Source organism: Pristiophorus japonicus, chromosome 11, assembly GCF_044704955.1.
Source record: "Pristiophorus japonicus isolate sPriJap1 chromosome 11, sPriJap1.hap1, whole genome shotgun sequence".
Classification (NCBI taxonomy): domain Eukaryota; kingdom Metazoa; phylum Chordata; class Chondrichthyes; family Pristiophoridae; genus Pristiophorus; species Pristiophorus japonicus.
In genome coordinates this window covers 104,429,255-104,454,403 of record NC_091987.1, presented here as the reverse complement: position 1 = coordinate 104,454,403, position 25,149 = coordinate 104,429,255, and the positions used below count along the sequence as shown (strand labels likewise).

Here is a 25,149-nt window from a genome sequence, read left to right as displayed (position 1 = left end):
GTTCTAATAACCTTCTGTCCTGCCCTTCAACCAATCTGGTTGGTCCTGACTGGCTCCAGCCCCGCCTTCCAAATGATCTGAGTGGATGACAATGATGTCAACAAAAATAACTTGCATTTAATGCTCAATAATGCAATAAAATATCCCAAGGCGATTCACAGGAGCGTTATTAAACACAGTCTGTCACCGAGCTCCATAAGGAGCTATTAGGACAAGTGAGCAAAAGCTTGGTTAACGAGGTCGGTTTTAAGGAGCATCTTAAAGGAGGAAAGAGAGGCGGAGAGGTTTAGGGAGGGAATTCCGAAGCTTAGGGCTTTGGCAGCTGAAGGCACGGCCACCAATAGTTGAGTGATTAAAATCGGGGATGCTCAAGAGACCAGAATTGGAGGAGCGCAGACATCTCTGGTTGTGGTGCTGGAGGAGATTACAGACATAGGCAGGGGTGAGGCCACAGAGAGATTTAAATAGAAGGATGAGAATTTTAAAATCGAGGCACTGCTGGACCGGGAGCACAGGGGTGATGGCTGAATGGGACTGGATGCAAGTTAGGATACGGACTGCAGAGTTTTAGAGCATCTCACGTTTATGGAAGGTGCAAGGTGAGAGGCCGAGCAGGAGAGCATTGGAGTAGTCAAGTCTAGGGGTAACAAAGGCATGGATGAGAGTTTCAGCAGCAGATGAGCTGAGGCAGGGACGCAGAGGGACAAAGTTACGGATGTGGAAATAGGCGGTCTCAGGAAATGGAGCGGATATGGGGTTGGAAGTTCATCAAATATGACTTCTAATTCCAGTGAAAAGGATGACTGTGGACACTGACAAGTTTCGATATGTCACAATTACTATCTCAGACAAGATTTTTTTTTACATCAATAACTTTTAACCTCAACTTGAGCAGCCAGGAACATGAAAGTAATGACAGCAATCTGCACATGGGTTGAAAAGTTAAGTGACATCTTAAAATGCCGATGGTTGGCATAGACCTATTAACTGCAGCTTATTTTTAGCTCCTGGCATTAACAAACAACAGCAAATGAGACAGCACTTTTTTAATTTAAAAAACTCTTCATTTTCAGTTATACACCTTCTAATTACATAAATCGACAAATATGTAAATTTTCGGCAGAATCCCAGTAATCTGCAGCCTGACTTCAAAATTTGACAGCAATTTCCTTCGGCATTAAACAGGAATGTGCATGTTGCATGATAAATATCTTGTTGAAATATGATACGGTTTTACACTGTAAAAGTTACCATAGCATTTTTTGGGGCGCCTTACCTACAAAGATACACTGACGACCCAAATTCGGGTAGCCCCAAGGCAAGCTTCCTTTCTCTGTAATCCAAATTAATTGAAAATCCCCTCTGGCCCAAATAGGTCAAAAAAAAATCAAAACTTGGCAACAATTTAAAATTTCATTTGAGATATGAAGACTGGAGATGACTTCAAATACCTTTCAAAGATTGATAGTCATCTTTCGGATGAGATGTTAAAATGAGGTCCCATCTGCCCTCACAGGTGGATGTAAACAACCCATGGCATTATTTTGAAGAGCAGGGAAATTATCCCCAGTGTTTTGGTCTACATTTATCCCTTAGCCAACACCTAAAACAGACTATCTGGTCTTTAACAAATTGCTGTTGGTGGGATCTAACTGGGTGCAAATTGGCTGCCACATTTCCTACATTACAACAGTGACTACATGTCCTGAGGTCATGATACGCTCTATATTAATGTAAGTTCTTTCTTTTAACATTCAGCTCTTGTTACAAGGTAGTGTGGGGAAAAAGTGCAGGTTGCTATCTTTACTTTCATGTTTTTGGTTGCTCAAGATGAGAAGTTAGTTATGCGTGTAGACAAAAACAACTTGTCTGTAATAGTAATTTGCAAAGGACTGGAATTTCCAATGGCTTACCGCCCAGTTTCTGGATGGTATTGGCCATTGTGGGCGCTAATCAGGTAAGCGGAAAATTCCCTGCCTGAGTTACGCCGGTGGTTTCGAGGTACCGCTGGGGAGCAGACTGCCGGCATGCACCGTCCACAGATCGGTATGGCGCAATATTTGGCTGAGTGGTGACCCGTAGGTAAGTGTGAAAAAAACGACCACAAGAATCAGTGGAGCTGGACGGTAGGTGAGCACCTTTGAAAGCAAAGGTTAGTAATTGTTTTTTTTTAAACAAGTATTTTAAAAATGTGTTGTGGTTATTTAGTTTAAAAGGGCCTTGAGAATTTGTTTAGATTTTTTTTTGTATGATGTTTTTTGAAAAATTATTTTTATTGTTTTTCTGCTGCTAGGCCCAACCCACAGCCTCTGGGTAGGTAAATTTTTTATTGATTTTTAAATTTATCACCCAGTTTCTTTAGGAACTGCCCAATCAACCCTAAATTGCACTTTTTCGCCCAGAATGGGGGTGCAATGCCCATATTTTTCACTCGGCAGATTTAAACATTTTTTGGGGGGAAGTTTTTGCTGATGATAATCTTCCCAATGTTAGTGGTCTTAGAAACATAGAAATTTACAGTGCAGAAGGAGGTCATTTCAGCCCATCGGTATCCGTCCTGGCCGACAAAGAGCTACACGATTCTCGGTCAGCAGCCCTGAAGGTTACATATAAACCCTAATTGAAGAAGATTTACTGTAATTGAAAGGCTGCACTAGAGGGAGCAGCGTGCGGTGGCCCGGCCCAGCCCGGAAATAAGCACGGTCCCAGCCTGCAAGACCATCAGCAGGCCAGGGCCATCAGAGGGAGCAGCGTGCGGTGGCAGCATACCACAGCAGGAGGGCGACGGCTGCGAAGTCCGGTCGCTGATTGCAGTGCGGGCAGGCACAGCAGGGGGGGGGGCGAAGGAGCAGCAAGAGTTTGTAGAAGGAAGTGATCGGGGCCCAGGAGAGGCGTGAGTCTGGGGCCCAGAAGAGACGATGGCCCTGGGGCAGCATGAGCTATATGTGTGCGTGCTCCCTCCGTGCAGCAGAGCTGGTCTCCAATCGTCTGGGGTAATCCTTGCCACTGGACCAAGACCTAGCTCTGTCAAGCCCGTGTGGTGGCTGGTGTGCAACGGCCACCACACATTAACAAAATCCAAGCACAGACATCTTCTACCCTCCAAGATGGAGTTCGGGATCTGGAATATTAGGTCCTTCATTGAAATTATCAGTGAACTCATCCCTTTTTGGCGTGGAAGCAAGTCATCCTCGCTTCGAGGCACTACAGCCTATGATGACATATAAACCAATGAACAATGGCGGAAAGGTAAAGAGTACCCAGTCCAACGAGTCCATCCCACACAACTACGATACCCAATGTATTGCAACATTTTACACTCCACCCCACCCGGAGCCATGTGATCTCCTGGGAGAGGCTAAAACCAGATAAAAACCCAGGCCAATTGGAAAAAGAAATCTGGGAAAATTCCTCTCCAACCCATCCAGGCGATCGAAACTAGTCCTGGAAATCACCCTGGCTGTATTCGATTCGCTGTAGTACTTACCATCGTATCTGCATCAGCTAACAAGAGGTTATCCAGTCTAATCCCACTTACCAGCTCTCAGTCCGTAACCCTGCAGGTTACGGCACTTTAAGTGCCCATCCAAGCATCTTTCAAATGTTGTGAGGGTTTCTGCATCCACCACCCTTCCAGGCAGCGAGTTCCAGATCCCCACAACCCTCTGCCTGAAGAAGCCTCCCCTCAAATCCCCTCTGAGCCTTCCACCAACCACCTTAAAACTATGCCCCCTCGTAATTGACTCCTCCACCAAGGGAAATAAGCCCTTGCTATCCACTATATCCAGGCCCCTCAAAATTTTGTATACCTCAATGAGGTCTGCTCTAAGCCTCCTCTGTTCCAATGAGGGCAAACCCAGCCTATCCAATCTGTCCTCATAGCTAAGATTCTCCATTCCAGACAGCATCCTAATAAATCTCCTCTGCACCCTCTCTATTGCAATCACGTCCTTCCTATAATATGTTGACCAGAACTGCACGCAATATTCCAGCTAGGAGTTAAATTAAAAAGTAGGACCTCAACGGTAGTAATCTCAGGATTGCTACCAGTGCCACGTGCAAGTCAGCGTAGGAATAGCTAAAATGAATACGTGGCTTGAGGAGTGGTGCAGAAGGGAGGGATTCAAATTCCTGGGATATTGGAACCGGTTCTGGGGGAGGTGGGACCAGTACAAACCAGGCGGTCTGCACCTAGGCAGGACCGGAACCAATGTCCGAGGGAAGTGTTTGCTAGTGCAGTTGGGGAGGGGTTAAACTAATATGGCAGGGGGATGGGAACCTATGCAGGGAGACAGAGGGAAGTAGAATGGGGGCAGAAGCAAAAGATAGAAAGAAGAAAAGTAAAAGTGGAGGGCAGAGAAACCCAAGGCAAAAATCAAAAAGGGCCACATTACAGCCAAATTCTAAAAGGGCAAAGTGTGTTAAAAAGACAAGCCTGAAGGCTCTGTGCCTCAACGCGAGGCGTATTCGTAATAAGGTGAACGAATTAACTGTGCAGGCAGCAATTAACGAATATGATATAATTGGCATCATGGAGACATGGCTCCAGGGTGACCAAGGCTGGGAACTCAACATCCAGGGGTATTGAACATTCAGGAAGGATACACAGAAAGGAAAAGGAGGTGGGGTAGCGTTGCTGGTTAAAGAGGAAACTAACGGAATAGTAAGGAAGGGCATTAGCTTGGAGGATGTGGAATCTGTATGGGTGGAGCTGCGGAATACCAAAGGGCAGAAAACTCTAGTGGGAGTTGTGTACAGAACACCAAACAGTAGTAGTGAGGTTGGGGACAGCATCAAACAAGAAATGAGGGAATTAGGGATGCGTGCAATAAAGGTGCAGCAGTTATCATGGTTGACTTTAATCTACACATAGATTGGGCTAACCAAACTGGTAGCAATACGGTGCAGGAGGATTTCCTGGAGTGTATTCAGGATGGTTTTCTAGACCAATATGTCGAGGAACCAACTAGAGGGCTGGCCATCCTAGACTGGGTGATGTGTAATGAGAAAGGACTGATTAGCAATCTTGTTGTGTGAGGCCCCTTAGGGAAGAGTGACCATAATATGGTAGAATTCCTTATTAAGATAGAGAGTGACACAATTAATTCAGGGACTAGGGTCCTGAACTTAAGGAAGGGTAACTTCGATGGTTTGAGACGTAAATTGGCTAGAATAGACTGGCGAATGATACTTAAAGGGTTGACGGTGGATAGGCAATGACAATCACTTAAAGATCACATGGATGCACTTCAACAATTGTACATCCCTGTCTGGAGTAAAAATAAAATGGAGAAGGTGACTCAACCGTGGCTAACAAGGGAAATTAAGGATAGTGTTAAAGGAGGGAGAGAGAAAACGGGTAATTATAGACTGGTTAGCCTGACATCAGTAGTGGGGAAAATGTTGGAATCAATTATTAAAGATGAAATAGCAGTGCATTTGGAAAGCAGTGATGGGATCGGTCCAAGTCAGCATGGATTTATGAATGGGAAATCATGCTTGACAAATCTTCTAGAATTGTTTGAGGATGTAACTAGTAGAGTGGAAAAGGGAGAACCAGTGGATGTGGTGTATTTGGAATTTCAAAAGGCTTTTGACAAGGTCCCACACAAGAGATGGGTGTGCAAAATTAAAGCACATGGTATTGGGGGTAATGTACTGACGTGGATAGAGAACTGGTTGGCAGACAGGAAGCAGAGAGTCGGGATAAACAGGTCCTTTTTAGAATGGCAGGCAGTGACTAGTGGGGTGCCGCAGGGCTCATTGCTGGGACCCCAGCTCTTTACAATATACATCAATGATTTAGATGAAGGAATTAATAGTAATATCTCCCAAGTTTGCAGATGACACTAAGCTGGGTGGCGGTGTGAGCTGTGAGGAGGATGCTAAGAGGCTGCAGGGTGATTTGGACAGGTTAGGTGAGTGGGCAAATGCATGGCAGATGCAGTATAATGTGGATAAATGTGAGGTTATCCACTTTGGTGGCAAAAACACGAAGGCAGAATATTATCTGAATGGCGGCAGATTAGGAAAAGGGGAGGTGCAACGGGACCTAGGTGTCATGGTACATCAGTCATTGAAAGTTGGCATGCAGGTACAGCAGGCGGTGAAGAAGACAAATGGTATGTTGGCCTTCATAGCTAGGGGATTTGAGTATAAGAGCTAAGTCTTACTGCAGTTGTACAGGGCCTTGGTGAGGCCTCACCTGGAATATTGTGTTCAGTTTTGGTCTCCTAATCTGAGGAAGGACATTCTTGCTATTGAGGGAGTGCAGCGAAGGTTCACCAGATTGATTCCCGGGATGGCAGGACTGACATATGAGGAGAGACTGGATCGATTGGGCCTATATTCACTGGAGTTTAGAGGGATGAGAGGGGATCTCATAGAATCTCATAGAAACTGTTATGTATTGTCAAGATACATCAAATGTATAAGTACAATGGTGCACCACAGAGGGCGCTGTGGTGGGAGACCCAAAAGTACCTGCAAGACAGAGTATAAAAGGCTGCCCACCACACCTGATAGGCACTCTGGAGTTACACAATAAAGGACTAAGGTCACAGCAGTTACTACAACACCAGACCGTGTGGTGTCAGTGATTTGAGTGCTATATACATCACATTGGTGACAAGGACACGGACGAACTTCATGCAACCATGGCTACTCTGGGCTCGCTAAAGGCTTTTACGGTGGGCAATGATTGGGAGGCCTTTACGGAAAGGCTCGAGTACTACTTCACAGCAAACGACCTGATGGCGGACACGGACGCAATGATAGCGAAGCGTAAGGCGATATTGCTGTCCAGTTGTGGCGATGAGGTTTACTGTCTCGTCAGGGATTTGCTGGCACCCGGGAGCGCCAGGGACAAGTCATATGAGGAGCTGATCGCACTCATTCGTGACCAACTGAAACCGAAGGAGAGCATCCTCACGGCCAGGCACAAATTCTACCACCACTGCAGACCTGAGGGCCAGGATGTCACCAAATATGCTGCGGACCTCAGGAGACTCGCGGCGCCGTGTGATTTTGGCACACACATTGACGAGGCGTTGCGAGACGTTTTCGTTATGGGGATTGGCCATGAGGATCTCCTTCACAAGCTGCTATCCACTGAACCTACAGTCACCCTGACAAAAGCCATCACCATCAGCCGGGCATATATGACCTCAACTTACAGCACCAGGTAGATGATCCACACAGTCTCGAACCCGGCAGGCACTGTCCACAGGATAGCGCCCACCATGGACAAAACTGCAGAACGTGGCTCTGCCCAGGGCAGAGAGCACGGACCTCGGGGTCCTGGAACTCAGAGTCCGCTGAGGGGGGCTAATCGAGCAGCACCATGCTGATGCTGCGGAGGAAGCCATGAGGCTCACCGGTGCAGGTTTACGGAGTCTACATGCAATACCTGCCACATGAAAAGCCACCTTCAGCGTATGTGCAAAAGAAACCTGACTCACCATGTGGCTGAGGAGATGGTAGATGATCTACTATCCAGCGAGGAGCAGGCAGAAGAAGATGAGGTGCTTGGACTGTATATATGCACCGACGATTCGGCTCCAGTGATTATGGAGGTCAAGATTAACGGAGTCCCAGTGAGTATGGAAGTGGACACTGGATCGGGTCCGTCGTTGATGAGTCAGAGAACTTTTGATAAAACGTGGATTAACCCAGCTGCACGACCCAAGCTGGTCCCGGTCACGGCGAAGCTGCGTACCTACACCAGGGAACTGATACCCGTCCTCGACAGAGCGGATGTGCAGGTATCTCACGAGGGCGAGACGCACGGTTTACCTTTGTGGGTCATTGCAAGCATTGGGCCGATGCTGCTCGGCAGGAGATGGATGGGAAGGTCTGTGGGAGCTGGGAAGACTTCATTCCTCCACAGACCGCTATCCCCCGGGTTCCCAAAGAGCAGCACCGACCGAGCTGGAGGAGAAAGAAGCCACACACAGACGAGCAGACCCTGGAAGAGCAGGCGACAAACCGGGGGGAGCCGTGCGGAGAAAAAGTCGGGCGGTGATGGTGGCGGACGTGGCGGCAGAGGAGGTTATGGAGGCAGAGGAGGCCACGGAGGTTACAGAGGCAGAGGAGGTTACGGAGGCAGAGGAGGCCACGGAGGTTACGGAGGCAGAGGAGGTTACGGAGGCAGAGGAGGCCACGGAGGTTACGGAGGCAGAGGAGGTTACGGAGGCAGAGGAGGCCACGGAGGTTACAGAGGCAGAGGAGGTTACGGAGGCAGAGGAGGCCACGGAGGTTACAGAGGCAGAGGAGGTTACGGAGGCAGAGGAGGCCACGGAGGTTACAGAGGCAGAGGAGGTTACGGAGGCAGAGGAGGCCACGGAGGCAGAGGAGGCCACGGAGGCAGAGGAGGCCACGGAGGCAGAGGAGGTTATGGAGGCAGAGGAGGCCACAGCGGTAGAGGAGGTTACGGAGGCAGAGGAGGCCACAGCGGCAGAGGAGGTTATGGAGGCAGAGGAGGCCATGGAGGCAGAGGAGCGCCGGCGCAGCGAGTTGTGCGATGGGCGAGAGCGGGCTCAGCGAGAGCGAGTGTAAGGGGTGGCTGCTCCACACCATCCTCAACCGGCTCTACCAGTATGATGGAAGAATCTGGTGAACAGAACAAGATGAAACAAAAAGTATTTAATTTGGAGAGGGCTCGCCTGAAAGTGCACAGATTCGGTATCACAGGATACAGAAAAGAACAGCAAAGAGTGTTTGAACAAGAACGAGCTGTTATGCTTGGTGCTAGGCCCCTAAAACGTGAGTACGTAAATTACAAGAGGTCTGAAATACTCCATACTGGGCAGGTGGGAAGATTTAAAAACGGAGCGCTGATTTTGAGTGACGGTGATATCAAGAGACATAACTCTGGAGATTTCTTGGCTGCTGGCTTCTTCACCTTCTTTCCCATTTTCCCCTGGGGATCCGTCGTGGGGGGTTGGATGAGCCCGAGGCGCCCGTGCCCTTGATCTGCTCCGGGGAGCCATTCATCACATTCCTCTTCTTGCTGGGAGCCTGGGTTTGAGCGGCGCAGCATACGGCTGCAGTATCAGTCATGTTCGTGGCCGTTTTTCTTTTTTTTCCTCTTCTTTATCCCCTCTATCCCTTCTTAACTGCAGCAAAAATGTCAGGCCAGCGAGCTCAAGATGGTGGCGAGCCTCGTGGCTGCAAAGAACAAAGGCAAGCAGTACAAAAAAAACTAAAATGTCGGCGCCCAAGGGAAGCCTCGTGGGAACCACAAGGTGGCGTCTTAAAAGGGAAATGCACCCGGGAGCCTTAAAAGAGCCTTACACCGTTGGCGGTCCCCACAAAAAGATTTTTGTAAGGCAAGAGCGAGTCTAAATGTGTAATATGATTTGTATGATGAAGTGATTTAGGATAAGAGTCGATATTTTGATGTTGAATGGTCACTGTGTTTAAAATGATGGATATAAATGATTTTCAAAAAGAGTTAATACCACGAGGAACAAGTAAAAAGGTAAATGGGTCTGTGACTAACATGTGATTTTTGATTTTATGTGATTCATGCAATGGTTCAGCGGCTGCAGATGAGCCGCTAAGGCGACTACTGAGAACAAAGGCATCGCACTAGTTGCGATACCCTGTCTCAGCACAGCCATCACCTCGGGCAAAAAGGGGCAGTATACTGCCACCGTACCTCACCCTGTGGAGCTGGGATTAAATAACTGTTCATTGCACCTGCAACCTTTTGACATAAAATCTGTACCACATAATATATGTACCATACAAATGTACTGTCTATGTATACCTGCTTTCTGTTGGAGGTTATACTTGTGACTTCATCACCCATGTAAGGACTGCTAATACCACATGCTTGCACCGGATCGCAAGCATAATCTCTACATGGGTGGGGGAAGAGGGAAGTGGATGGTCATGGACTCACACTCACAAATCAACCAGGACGAACAAGGCCGAGGTTACCGGCAATGGCTTTGAAACTGGCGGGGGGGGGGTGGGGGAATGGGGAGTGAGATGTTATGTATTGTCCAGGTACATCAAATGTATAAGTACAATGGTGCGCCACAGAGGGTGCTGTGGTGGGAGACCTGAAAGTATCTGCAAGACAGAGTATAAAAGGCTGCCCACCATACCTGAGAGGCACTCTGGAGTTACACAATAAAGGACTAAGGTCACAGCAGTTACTACAACACCAGACCATGTGGAGTCAGTGATTTGAGTGCTACATACATCACAGAAACATATACAATTCTGACGGGACTGGACAGGTTAGATGCAGGAAGAATGTTCCCGATGTTGGGGAAGTCCAGAATCATGGGACACAGTCTTAAGGATAAGGGGTTAGCCATTTAGGACTGAGATGAGGAGAAACTTCTTCACTCAGAGTTGTTAACCTGTGGAATTCCCTCCCGCAGAGAGTTGTTGATGCCAGTTCGTTGGATATATTCAAGAGGGAGTTAGATATGACCCTTACAGCTAAAGGGATCAAGGGGTTTGGAGAGAAAGCAGGAAAGGGGTACTGAGGTGAATGATTAGCCATGATCTTATTGAATGGTGGTGTAGGCTCGATGGGCCAAATGGCCTACTCCTGCACCTACTTTCTATGTTTCTATGTGGCCTAACCAGAGTATTATACAATTTAAGCATAACCTCCCTGCTCTTGTATTCTATGCCCCAGCCAGTAAAGGCAAGCATTCCATATGCCTTCTTAACCACCTTTTCCACCTGGCCTGATACTTTCAGGGATCTGTGGACAAGCACTCCAAGGTCCCTTTGTTCCTCTACACTTTTGGGCGGCAATTGGGTGCTGGCCGATTGGAAATTCTAGCCCAGAAATTTGTATGTTAAGGCCCGAGGGTTATTTATAATTTCCTGTCATGTTTAGAGATTGATGAGACACGGTCATGAAAATAAGATTCAAATATGGGATGGGAATTTGCATTAATACCAGAATTACTAGTTTGGACTTGGAAATAAACAGTAATTTGCTGGGATCCAATTACTCCCTCACTTGTACAAAGCAACAGAAAATGAGTGTTGATAGTGTGTTATGTGCTTCCGTATGTATTGCTGATAAAAATCCTCCACTGGGAGGATAGATGCACCAACCTCCGAGTTCTCGCTCAGGCGAACATCCCTAGCATCGAAGCACTGACCACACTCCTCCAGCTCTGCTGGGCGGGCCACATCGTCAAAGCCTCCTTGATAAAGTGCAACATCCCCACCGGCACCTGGGAATCCCTGGCTCAAGACTGCACTAAGTGGAGGAAAAGCATCCGGGAGGTTGCTGAGCACCTCGAGTCTCATCGCCGAGAGCATGCAGAAAACAAGTGCAGACAGCGGAAGGAGCATGCGGCAAGCCAGTCCCACCCACCCTTTCCTCCAACCACTGTCTGCCCCACCTGGTTGAGACTGTAATTCCTGCATTGGACTGTACAGTCACCTGAGAACTCACTTTTAGAGTGGATGCAAATCTTCCTCGATTTCGAGGGACTGCCTATGATGATGATGATGATAAAAAAATAACCATAGTTATTTCAAGATGTTCTGTAAAACTGTCTGCTATAGCATTTGATGTAACAAATATGAAGTTGTAAATGTTTCCAATGCGCCGTACTAGGACTAACTTTCCTCATTTTTTTTTACTCTGAATGAATTGTCTCTTTGTCTGCTCATTACTACCTCCTCTGTCTGCTTTATGCATGTTTAGGCTTTTTACACAAAGCCATTAAGACTGTCTGCCAGTGTTGGTCTATTCAATAAAAGTGACTCTTGTGGTTGTCTAGCCCAATCATGTGCAGACTAAAACTTACGTTTAAAAATGAGAATTTGATAAATGGTGGCTAGTCGTGGATGTCAATTTTTCGAACATCACTTGATATCCCTGCATCGCATCCAGAGTAATACATGAGGCTCTCAGTGGTTGATGCCTCAAATTCTGTCACTAATGAATACACACAAGACATAAAGGGAATCTTTCTTCAGTGCCTATCACTGTCTGAGCCGTATCATTACATCATGGGGGAGAAATCCTCTGTTGTGGCGTTAATCAAGGTGGAGCGGTACTTTTAGCTCCTTGAAAATGTTTGCACCTCCTGCTCAGAATTTCGTCAGCAGTCGAAGAGCTGACAGGGGCACTAAATCAGCCATTGGACACCAGAGCTGGGGGGACGCTAATGAAAATGCCAATGCTAAATTTAACCGAGTCATTGCGCATGCGCCGAACTCTGATTGAGATCCCGGGAAAAGCTGAGTCTTAAAGGCATGGCATAGTAATGCGCCCATTAAGGTTTTCAAAATCATTTTTTCTCAAGCTGAACTCTTATTTCTGTCTGCCGCAACAAACTCAGAGGCTCTCCACTGTGCTGTGTGTAAACATTGCATTGACTGGGACAACAAGTCAACAAGCTCCCCGCTGGAGTGGAACTAAACTACAGGACCAGTGGGAACCTTTGCCATCTCCAGGCCAGGTCTAAGACCACCCCAACCTCTGTCGTCGAGCTACAGTACGCGGACAACACCTGCACCTGTGCACATACAAAGGCTGAACTCCAGGACATAGTCGACGTATTTACTGAGGCGTATGCTAAACATCCGTAAGACAAAGGTCCTCCACCAGCCTGTCCTCACCACCAGTCATCAGGATCCATGGCGTGGTCCTGGACACCGTGGACCACTTCCCATACCTCGGGAGCCTCTTATCAACACGAGCAGACATTGACGATGAGATTCAACACCGCCTCCAGTGCAGCCTTCGGCCGTCTGAGGAAAAGAGTGTTTGAAGACCAGGCCCTCAAAACTGCCACCAAGCTCATGGTCTACAGGGCTGTAGTAATACCCACCCTCCTGTATGGCTCAAAGACATGGACCGTGTACAGTAGACACCTCAAGTCGCTGGAGAAATACCACCAATGATGTCTCCGCAAGATCCTACAAATCCCCTGGGACGACAGATGCACCAACATTAGCGTCCTCGACCAGGCCAACATCCCCAGCATTGAAGCGCTTACCACACTTGATCAGCTCCACTGGGCAGGCCACGTTGTTCGTATGCCAGACACGAAACTCCCAAAGCAAGCGCTCTACTCGGAACTCGTCCACAGCAAACGAGCCAAAGGTGGGCAGAGGAAACGTTACAAGGACACCCTCAAAGTCTCCCTGATACAGTGCAACATCCACACTGACACCTGGGAGTCCCTGGCCAAAGATCGCCCTAAGTGGAGGAAGTGCATCTTGGAGGACGCTGAGCACCTCGAGTCTCATTGCCGATAGCATGCAGAAATCAAGCGCAGGCAGCAGAAAGAGCGTGCGGCAAACCAGTCCCACCCATCCTTTCCCTCAACGACTATCTGTCCCACCCGTGACAGAGTCTGTGGCTCTCGTATTGGACTGTTCAACCACCTAAGGACTCATTTTAAGAATGGAAGCAAGTGTTCCTTGATTCCGAGGGACTGCCTATGATGATGTGAGCTCTGAGAGAAGCACTTCCTCATCCCTTTAAGTAACCACCAGTTAACAACGCTGTCAGCCTGTACTGACTGTTGTTCCAGTCATTCATTCCTGGCGGCCACTAAATGAGGCGGCCACACCTCATTTTCTGACCGGGGCATAAGTGTGGGCATTGCACCAGGACTGACATCAGGATCGCATTGATCGTCAGCAGTCAGGCGCAACTAGTCTGCGCCCCCGGTGAGCCTCAAATGAATTTTCAGTCAGGGCGCTAAACGCTGTGCTCCCGATCGCGAACCTCTCACACTCCCATTAACGCCCCCTCTGGTTGCTAACTGATGCGTTAGACAACCGAAAATCCAGCCCCCTGTATTTTTAACAAATTTCTTTTAAAACCTTTGCTTTCTAATGTTTTCCCTTCCTCTCCTGAAGATGCTGCCTCATTTTCCGGTTATTGGAGATAACCAGCCAGGTGTTGGAATCTCTTTAGAGGTGTGGTTGTTTTGGTGAAACACCAATGTGAGCCCAGGCTCTTAAATCATGAAGAGCATCACTGCTGAACCATTCCCCTTCTCACCTAACATTCACATAAATGTTCCAGTCGAGGTTACTGAATAGTGGCTGATGTTATTCCCTTCTGTTTCAGTTAATTCGACGCACACCAGATACCTTGCTGATCAGTATGGCTCGTGCACTTTCAGAGCCATCTGAAGGGATTTTTTTTAAAACAGAAAATATATCGAGTTAATGAAGAAACCTGCCTGTTTTTTCAGACATACAGAATTTGAAGCATTGATGTTATTTTGCATTTTCTCCCTTGTAAGCACACAGCTGGGCACCCTATCTCTGATTTTTGTTTTCATTTTGGTTTACCCACATATATTGGCAACATGCAGAGGCTAATACATTTTGAGCAAGAGGACATGTTAGTTGTCATGTTTTGCCCACAATTAATTGGAGAATGCTGAGTTCACCAAAGTCTTTGTCCAAATTGGGTCCAAAATAGATGAAGTCCTTACTACTAGGGGGATCAAGGGGTATGGCGAGAAAGCAGGAATGAGGTACTGAAGTTGCATGTTCAGCCATGAACTCATTGAATGGTGGTGCAGGCTAGAAGGGCCGAATGGCCTACTCCTGCACCTATTTTCTATGTTTCTATGTTTCTATGTTTACCTGTAAAAGTCAGGTGCTAATCCAACCAATGAGGCTTGCCAGCTCATCCATGTCACCCAATAAAAAAGCTTTCTGTCAAATTGTAATCAAAAGAATATTGTCCGATGGTCTTCATCCATCCAGCATTCTCAGTGCTGACATTCAGAATAACAAACAAGCGCCAAATCACATGCATCACATTAACTTACTTCAGAGTAATTTTCTGCTTAACAAGGAAGGATATCACACTGGGAGAATAGACACTTTCCCATTTTCGAGACTCAAAGTTAAAATCAAGCTTGTCCAGGTCAGGTATACCGCAGGCTACATGCAGAATAAAGCTCCTGCTGTTCCTGGCTCAGTTAGTAGCACTTTTGCATATAAATCAGAAGGTTATGGGTTCAAGCCCACTACTGATTTGAGCACATACTCTAATCTGATACTTCACTGCAGTTCTGGGTTGGGGAGAGTTGCTGCATTGGTGGAGGTGATACAGGAAGACTAAAACTTGAATAGCACCTTCCATGTCCTCAGGACATCCTAAAGCATTTCACAGTCAACAAAGCACTATTTCTTTTGTGGGTAAAGAAGAGCAGGAAGCTGTCCTGGCCAACATTCCCCCCTTGGAGAACGTCACCGAAAAGAAAAAAAACAGATTATCTGCTCATTCATGGATTTGCCCTTTGCTGTGATCAGATTGTCATTCACCTACATAACTATGGTAACTGCGCATCAAAATGCACTTTGTCAATTTTAAATTGCTTCGGGATGTTCAAAAGAAGTGATAAAGTGCCAAACGAATGAACTTTCTCTCCTCCCTCCCTCCCTTCTTCCCTCTGTCCAACATCTGAACAGCAGCCCACACTGACATTTCCATTTCCCACAATACTCATTCTTGTGGCTCCTCGGAGTAAGATTAACAATTAGTGCCAAATTAGGATTTTTTTTTTTGTGGCTATGAGGCCAAGCCTACAAGTAACTGTATTCATGCTGCCCAAATGGCAAGAAGATAAGGCCTTTATGCCACCAGTCTGAGACAGATTTGAGCCCAGATATCAGAGTTGAAGGACTGTTATGCTGAATCACTACATCACCCATTTCTTATCCTTTCTTACAGTAAACTGATTAATAGTAATAAGTGCAGCTGAATATGAGTAATGTACTGAAGAACAGTAATTAGTGCCTAGGGTGCCGTCCTTGCGGTTTTTGATAGGGCAATCTAACTTTAGAAAACCCATTTTCTTCGCTTACCTCTGACTGACAATGTGGATTCACTAACTATTGAGGCTTTGGATGAATTTTCATCATCAATAAAGCAAACCTCAGAACACAAAAGTTGGTAATCCCACTAATATCTGTTTTTAATTATTCACATGATCAGTATTAAATGTGAGTAATAATTAAACTAATACAAGATCTGAATTCTCAATAGTTCAAAAGGAGCAACTTAATAATCCTCACTGCAGCTTTTTTCCCCCTCAATGAGAGTGTTCTCCTCTTCCAGTTTCTTCCTGTTGTACACTGTCCCTGGCCAATTGGTCAGATGGACAGGTGGATCTTTCCCCAGAATGTACAAGAGAACCCCGATGTTACTGATACGTCCTTACTATACAGTATAAATGCACACGAGGCCCATGCTTGAGAGAAGGTCAGTCTGTGACCTGTCCTTTATTCCTTAGCACTCAAGTGATGGAAGTGGTTGGAGCTTCCCCTTTTATATCTGAAGGTCCAGGTTAGGAGTGTCTCCCACAAGTTCACCACCTTGTGGTCATTGTTCTCACAGTGTACAACTTAGGTCAGATTATACATGGGTTACAATGCTGGTTGAATACATGACATCACCTCCCCCCCCAAGGTCTTATTGGGATCACAGGTTGAGTCTCTCTGGTGGTTTACGCTTTCTTGTAGAGCGCCTGAGTTGAGGCTCCGGTTGTTGGGTGCTGGCCTGAGTGTCTGCTGTTTGCGGTGCCTCAGGCTTGTCTGGACTGTCCACAGTGACTGGGCTCTCCTCCACTTGGTTCCTGTGTTCGGTCACCTGTGGAAGAGTGAACTCTATATCGTGTTCTTCCTCTGCTTCTTCTATGGGGTTGCTGAACCTCCTTTTTGTTTGATCCACATGTTTGCGGCAGATTTGTCCATTGGTAAGTTTAACTACCAGAATCCTATTTCTCTCTTTGGCAATCACAGTGCCTGTGAGCCATTTGGGCCCTGCAGCGCAGTTGAGGACAGAAACAGGGTCATTTACATCAATACATCGCCCTCTCGCATTCCTGTCATGGTAGTCATATTGTGACTGGCGCCTGCTCTCGACAATTTCTTTCATGGTGGGGTGTATAAGGGATAACCGGGTTTTGAGCGTCCTTTTCATTAGCAGCTCTGCGGGTGGAACCCCTGTGAGCGAGTGTGGTCGGGATCTGTAGGCCAACAGGAGGCGTGATAAGCGTCTTTGTAGGGAACCCCTTTGGATTCTGAGCATCCCCTCTTTGATTATCTGCACTGCTCGTTCTGCCTGGCCGTTTGAGGCCGGCTTGAACGATGCCGTTCTGACATGGTTAATTCCATTGCCTGCCATGAAGTCCTGGAATTCAGTGCTTGTGAAGCACGGGCCATTGTCGCTGACCAAGATGTCCGATAGACCATGGGCGGCGAACATTGCCCGTAGACTTTCTACCGTGGCAGAGTATGTGCTTGAATTTAAAATGTCACACTCGATCCATTTGGAGTAGGCGTCTACTACAACCAAAAACATTTTTCCCATGAAAGGACCTGCGTTGTCCACATGGATGCGTGACCATGGCTTGGCGGGCCAGGACCAGGGGCTAAGGGGGGCTTCCCTGGGCGCATTGCCCAGCTGGGCACATGTGTTGCACCTCCGAACACAAAGTTCCAGATCTGCGTCTATCCCTGGCCACCAAACGTGTGACCTGGCAATTGCCTTCATCATGACAATGCCAGGGTACTCATTGTGGAGTTCTCTGATGAACACCTCTCTGCCCATCTGGGATGACTACACGGTTTCCCCACAGTGGGCAATCGGCCTGAATCGAGAGTTCATCCCTGCACCTGTGAAATGGTTTAAATTCCTCAGGGCATGCCCTATACGTGGCTGCCCAGTCCCCATTCAGGACACATTTCCTGACTAGAGACAATAGCGGGTCTCTATTTGTCCAGGCTTTAATCTGACGGGCTGTCATGGGTGAGCCTTCGCTTCCGAAAGCTTCAACAGCCATGACCATCTCAGCACCATGCTCGGTAGCCCCCTCAGTGGTGGCTAGTGGGAGCCTGCTGAGTGCATCGGCGCAGTTTTTGGTGCCCGGTCTGTGCCGAATTGTGTAGGCGGCTAATGTGAGTGCTCACCTCTGTATGCGGGCCGATACGTTTGCATTTATGGCCTTGTTGTCGGCCAAAAGGGACGTTAGGGGTTTGTGATCTGTCTCCAACTCAAATTTCCTGCCAAACAGGTACTGGTGCATTTTCTTTACCACATATATACACGTGCTAGCACCTCCTTTTCTACCATCCCGTAGCCCCTTTCTGCCTGGGACAGACTTCTGGAGGCATAAGCTACCGGCTGTAACTGACCCTTGGCATTGACATGCTGCAAAACACACCCGACACCATAGGACGACGCATCGCACGTTAACACAAGTTTCTTACATGGGTCATATAGCGTTAACAGATTGTTGGAACATAACAAATTGCGTGCTCTATTAAAAGCCCTTTCCTGGCTGTCCCCCCAGGCCCATTCGCGACCTTTGCATAGGAGCACTTGTAGTGGCTCTAGCAGCGTGCTCAATTTGGGAAGAAAGTTACCAAAATAGTTCAGGAGCCCCAGGAACGAATGCAGCTCCGTCGTGTTACGGGGTCTGGGTGCTCTCTGGATCGCTTCCGTCTTGGACGCAGTAGGTCTGATCCCGTCTGCTGCTACCCTCATCCCCAGGAATTCTACCTCTGGAGCTAGGAAGACGCACTTCGCCTTTTTCAGTCGCAGCCCTACCCGGTCCAGTCTGCGTAGCACCTCCTCCAGGTTGTGGAGGTGTTCTTCAGTATTGTAACCCGTGATGAGGATGTCGTCCTGAAAAACCACTGTCCCTGGAATCGACTTGAGGAGGCTTTCCATATTTCATTGGAAGATCGCAGCGGCCGAGCGAATCCCAAACGGACATCTGTTATACTCAAACAACCCCTTGTGTGTCGTGATGGTGGTCAGCTTCTTCAACTCACTCGCCAGCTCCTGGGTCATGTAAGCTGAGGTCAGGTCCAATTTTGAAAAAAGCTTGCCACCGGATATCGTCGCAAAGAGGTCCTCTGCTCTCGGTAGCGGGTACTGGTCTTGGAGTGACACCTGATTGATGGTGGCCTTGTAATCACCACATATCCTGACCGACCCATCCGCCTTGAGCACTGGCACAATCGGGCTCGCCCAGTCACTGAATTCGACTGGCGAGATGATGCCTTCCCTCAGCAGGCGGTCCAATTCACCTTCTATCTTTTCCCGCATTACGTACGGCACCGCTTTGGCCTTGTGGTGTACTGGCCTGGCGTCCGGGTTTATGTGAATCACTACCTTGGCCCCCATGAAAGTGCCAATGCCGCGTTGAAATAATGGGCCCAAGTTTCCACATGAATCACGCCTGATTTTTAGGAGCAACTGGTGGAGAACGGACTATTTTAGAAATCGCAATTCTCCACATTTTTTTTTCTGCAGTTCTAGTCAGGTAGAACAGTTCTAGTTTAGAACAGAATTGTTTCTTCAAAAGGGGGCGTGTCCGGCCACTGACGCCTGATTTGAAAGTTTCCACAGTGAAAATGTACTCCAAACTAAAGTAGAATGGCGCCAGTGAAGATTTTTGTAGAACTGAAAAAACCTGTTCTACACATTAAAAAATCAGGCGCAGGTTACAAATTAGGCGTCCAGAACGAGGTGGGGGGGAAGAGAACTCATTAAATTCGACAATAAATCCTTATTTATACTTCTACAAATATTATACAAATAAATCCAACCTGAATAAACAATTATAAGCCAAGAAAAGATTAAATAAACCATCTTCCTACCTGTGTGAAAGTGCTTCAGCCAGGGAGAATTCTGCAGCTGTTCGTGCCGCTGAGCGAGGGAGGGAGGGAGAGAGAGAGAGGGAGGGAGGGAGAGAAGGAGAGAGAGGGAGGGAAGGAGGAAGGAGAGAGAGGGAGGGAGGGAGGGAGAGGGGGGGGTCAGGTCGAGGGAGCGGGTGTCGGGTCGGGGGGGGGAGCGGGTGTCGGGTCGGGGGGAGCGGGTGTCGGGTCGTGAGGGGGTGGGGAGCGGGTGTCGGGTCGTGGGGGGGTGGGGAGCGGGTGTCGGGTCGTGGGGGGGGGAGCGGGCCTCGGGTCGGGGGGGGGGAGCGGGTCGGGGTCGAGGGGGAGCGGGCCTCGGGTCGGGGCGGTGGGGGGGGTGGAAGAGCGGGTCTCGGGTCTCGGTCGGGGCGGGGGGGAGCGGGTCTCGGGTGTCGGGTCGGGGCGGGGGGGGGGGAAGAGCAGGTGTCGTGTCGGGGCGGGGGGGTGGAGAGCGGGTGTCGGGTCTGGTCACCGGGGGGGGGGGAGCGAGTGTCGGGTCTGGTCGGGGGGGGGAGCAGGAGCTGGCCATGGGAGGAGCCTCATTCACGCAGCCCCAGTGAGGCCATTGGGCCAGGGCTAGGGGCTGCGTGCTTCGGGCCCCTCCCACACAGTTCAGCGCCTGGAGCTACTGCACTTGCGTGCCGACTATAGCGCGCATGTGCAGAGGTCCCGGCACTGTTTTCAGCGCAGGGACCTGGCTCCGCCCCCCCCACAGCTCGTGCCGGCTGCGCCGAGTGCCACAGGACCTGTAAGTCGGTGGAGAATACCGAGGATTTTTTTAGGCGCTGTTTTAGGCGCGAAAAACGGGCGCCCAGCTCGGAGGGGCGCCCGTTTTTTTTCTTGTGGAAACTTGGGCCCTATGAGTCAAATTTGTCCAGGATCTGTGAGCATGATACTCGCTCCACAGAGGAAATTGCATTGACATCGCCCCATTTCCTGCTCATGACAGCAAGCCAACTCCTCCCCAGTAGTGCAGGACAACCCAGAGTGGCAACCTGTTCTCCGAATCTTTGTGGGTCATGACTACCGTGGCGCTGCCTAACACCGGAATGATCTCCTTTGTGTATGTTTGTAGCTGTGCGTCATTCGGCGATAATTTTGGCCTCTTGGCCTTGGACGCCCACAAATTTACGAAGCGTTTGATACCCATCAGGGACTGGCTGGCCCCTGTGTCTAGCTCCATTAATACTGGGATGCCATTGAGGAGCACTTTCATCATTATCGGTGGCGCCCTGGTGTATGAACTGTATACGTGCTCCACATGAAATCGCTGAACTTCAGCTTCCAGCGATTTCCCCCAGCGTTTATTTCTGCAATTTCTGCAGGTATTTTGCTCAGCTCTGCAAACTCCGGCTGAGTGTGTGCCTCCACGCCTCCAACATGAGCTGCTGTTGAAAACAAAAGGTCTCTTGCCAGTCGATCATCTCTGACTGCCCCTGTGATTGTCCTTGAGTGCACCATTAACAGGTGTTGATGGCCCCATTACTGGCCGCATTGTCCCTTGCAATGGCGTGAATCTCCGTTCAGCTTGCCATTGTCTCTGTCGAACTCCCCCTCTGGGTTCGACTACCTGTTGGGGCATGTCCGATTGCCCTTGTCTGCCTGGAGAACTGTGTGCTGCTTTAACAATGTTGAATCTCTGTCCCAACCATTCCTTAACACAGTACCTCTTGTCTGTTCTTCTAGTGGCCATGCTCACATGGTTTAAATCCCAGTTTCTCGTCGCCATTGATACGTCCTTACTATACAGTATAAATGCACACGAGGCTCATGCTTGAGAGAAGGTCAGTCTGTGACCTGTCCTTTATTCCTTAGCACTTTTTTGTCTGAAGGTCCAGGTTAGGAGTGTCTCCCACAAGTTTACCACCTTGTGGTCATTGTTCTCACAGTGTACAACTTGGGTCAGACTATACATGGGTTACAATGCTGGTTGAATACATGACAGTTACTCTCTTCCCCCTCCCTGCCACTCCCACCCCCGACTTCACCTACCTTCCTGTGGTGAAGAATCTTGCATCAGTTCAGCGTCTCTCTCTCCCCAGTCCACCAGTAGAAATCCTGTGTAGAGATCTTTAGAAACAAGCACTTTCTGTGGTGCAGCATTTTAGAGCTCACATTTTTAAAAACTATTAGATGTAATTGACTCTCAAGCCATCTCATATGACTGATTGCGTACAGTCTATGTGAGTTAGCACCACTCAATTCTAAAATAAACCGAAGGCTTACCTTTTCTTAATCTCTCTGCCTCGCATTCCATTTCACTGTCTTCCTTTCCGAGTTGTCCTTTTGCTGCTTTGTAATCTTCATCGTCAACTTCTTTTGGTGTTTCCTGTTATTGCATTGAAAATAGTAATTTATTTTAGAACTTTTTTTATACCTATGAAGAATGTGGCCTCTGGGGCAACGTGATAACAGCACTGTGGCACCACATTTATCGTGGGATTACTTTCAACTGTCCTAAGCTGTGTCATGTGACTAGGCTTCACACAGCCACTGCCATTCTCCTCTGGAGTCCCACTTCAATTAAACATATGAGAGAAAATAAAAATAAAAATACAAAGCTCCATACTGAAGCATTTTATTCAGTGTAAACCTATCCAAACACTGCAATGATAGCAATTTAATAAAACATTAAAAGTAGGGGTTGCCTGATGGGTGAGTGGGCAAATGTAGACCAGGAAGATTCTCAGTCCCATCTCTGGTCTGTGTTAAGTTAGCAGATCTCAACTGGGAGTAGTTGTAGTGGACGCTACAGTTAGCTTCAGTGTCGCTCAGGTGAGGAACAGGAAAATTTAACAGCATTCTCTGCTCCTGATATCTATCCAATGATCTATTCTGAAAATTGCATATAAGAACATAAGGAACAGGAGCAGGAGTAGACCATACGGCCCCTTGAGACTGCTCCGCCATTCAATAAGATCATGGCTGAACTGATCATGGACTCAGCTACACTTTCCTGCCCGCTCCCCATAAACCTTTACTCCCTTATCACTCCAAAATCTGTATCTGCCTTAAATATATTCAATGACCCAACCTCCACAGCTCTCTGGGGCAGAGAATTCCATAGGTTTACAACCCTCTGAGAGAATAAATTTCTCCTCATCTCAGTTTTGAATTGGCAGCCCCTTATTCTAAGACTATGGGCTAGAATCGCCACTTTTTTTGCATGCTTAATGCCCACTTAACGCCCATTTTACCGCTGAAATGACATGGGGGGTAATGAAAGCAGATGCAGTCGTTGCATGGATATGGGAACGGGGGGTGCCGAGGGGGCAACATTCTCTGATGCAGAAGCAGGATCTTGATCCTTGCTCTCATATGTCGTTCGCAGTTGTGGTGCGGAACCTAGGGGTGGAGTGCCGCGCTCAGCGACCACTGGGAGGCCTGTGGCAGCAGTGTTCCTGACTATCGCATCCAGGGACACCGCCATGCGCAGAATGTACTCAGTCATCGTGGCCAGCTGTTGGGATATGCTCCCCAATGCTTCGATGAGCTGGTCACCAATGTCTACAGACCTGCTGGACAACTGTACCATCACTCCACTGTCATGTCGCGCTCGTGGAACAGACCTGCCATGTCCACGAGGCCTCCGCGGGGTCGGCGCGTCCTGAGGACAAATGGGGTGCCCAGTGGAGAGGTGCTTGGGGCTGGTACCTCCAGAGTGGAGGCGGGAATGACCAGAGGACCATTAAATGGCCTTGGGGTGGAATGGCTTCTGGAGCGTGGCGATGCAGATTCTTCGAAGTCCGCGCTCTCATCCATGGAGAACAGACCCAGTGGATTGACGGGCGAGAATCGGAGCTCCTCAGCACCAGACGTAGGATCGTCTGGCGAGTCCGGCCCCGCGCCCCCACCTTCTGGCATCTGTGGTCTTGTCTGGGGCCATGCTGCTGGCTGAGCTGAAAAACACAAATGAGGTTATTAGAGGAGAAGGGTGACAAGGTGAGTCCACGACACACAGCATATGCACGACAAAAGCACCACCGCTATCAAAATCATCGCAGACATCACATTTCATGACCATCAACACAATGTGCATTGCAATGATTTTCATTAGGCCAGCATTATTTCTATGACACTTTTAGAAATCATCTATCATATATGATTGTTCGGATATGAGTGGGTGTGGCATCTATAGATTTTACATGATGCAATGGTGTAAGCTTTACTCACGTGGCATCACTTCAGGCTCTGCAGATGCGTCTGTGGCTGTCCAGGGGTGCTTCCCCAGGAGTGCGAGCACTCGCTCCTCCATCTCTGTGATGTCGCTGGGGACTGGTGGCCCCTACCCGTTCACCTCTGCATGGACCTCATCATCAATAGCTTCTGTAAAAGGTGACAGGACGACATGGCATGAGATCATTGCGTGATATCATTGCTAGGTGCTGTAGCAGACACTGATACAACACATAACCGACAGATGTAATCATGATTATTATGATTATTATCATTCTTTACCTAAAGACATACACCGTGATCGCAGGCTTTGAATAAAACATTCCCGGTAAAAGTGCAAGACCTCACATAAGCTAGAAACATAGAAAATAGGTGCAGGAGTAGGCCATACGGAACTTTGAGCCTGTACCATCATTCAATAAGATCATGGCTGATCATTCACCTCAGTACCCCTTTCCTGCTTTCTCTCCATACCCCTTGATCCCTTTAGCCATAAGGGCCATATCTAACTCCCTCTTGAATATATCCAACGAACTGGCATCAACAACTCTCTGCAGTAGAGAATTCCACAGGTTAACAACTCTCTGAGTGAAGAAGTTTCTCCTCATCTCAGTCCTAAATGGATTACCCCTTATCCTTTGACTACGTCCCCTCGTTCTGGACTTCCCCAACATCGGGAACTTTCTACCCGCATCTAACCAGTCCAGTCCCGTCAGAATTTTATATGTTTCTGTGAGATCCCCTCTCGTCCTTCTAAACTCCAGTGAATACAGGCCCAGTCGATCCAGTATCTCCTCATATGTCACTCCTGCCATTCCGGGAATCAGTCTGGTGAACCTTCGCTGCACTCCCTCAATAGCATGAACCTCCTTCCTCAGATTAGGAGACCAAAACTGAACACAATATTACAGGTGAGGCCTCACTAAGGCCCTGTACAACTGCAGTAAGACCTCCCTGCTCCTATATTCAAATCCCCGAGCTATGAAGGCCAACATACCATTTGCCTTCTTCACCGCCTGCTGTACCTGCATGTCAACTTTCAATGACTGATGTACCATGACACCCAGGTCTCGTTGCAGCTCCACTTTTCCTAATTTGCCGCCATTCAGATAATATTCTGCCTTTGTGCTTTTGCCACCAAAGTGGATAACCTCACATTTATCCACATTATACTGCATCTGCCATGCGTTTGCCCACTCGTCTAACTTGTCCAAGTCACCCTGCAGCCTCTTAGCGTCCCCGTCACAACTCACACTGCCACCCAGCTTAGTGTCATCTGCAAACTTGGAGATATTGCAC

The 25,149-nt window shown here is 48.2% G+C and overlaps 1 protein-coding gene across 3 annotated transcripts in view; it reads right to left on the bottom strand.

The window, feature by feature from the left end:
- The window catches only part of LOC139276207 (lebercilin-like protein), a 242,903-nt gene that overhangs the window by 21,220 nt on the left and 196,534 nt on the right, over positions 1 to 25,149 (bottom strand). For 2 of the 3 annotated variants that reach the window (XM_070893834.1, XM_070893835.1), the window contains one exon: positions 21,901 to 22,003. In XM_070893834.1, the coding sequence (XP_070749935.1) occupies positions 21,901 to 22,003 (103 nt within the window). Of the gene's footprint in view, positions 1 to 7,460; positions 9,165 to 21,900; positions 22,004 to 25,149 lie in introns of those variants that run through there. The other variant, XR_011595870.1, reaches the window with a different exon arrangement.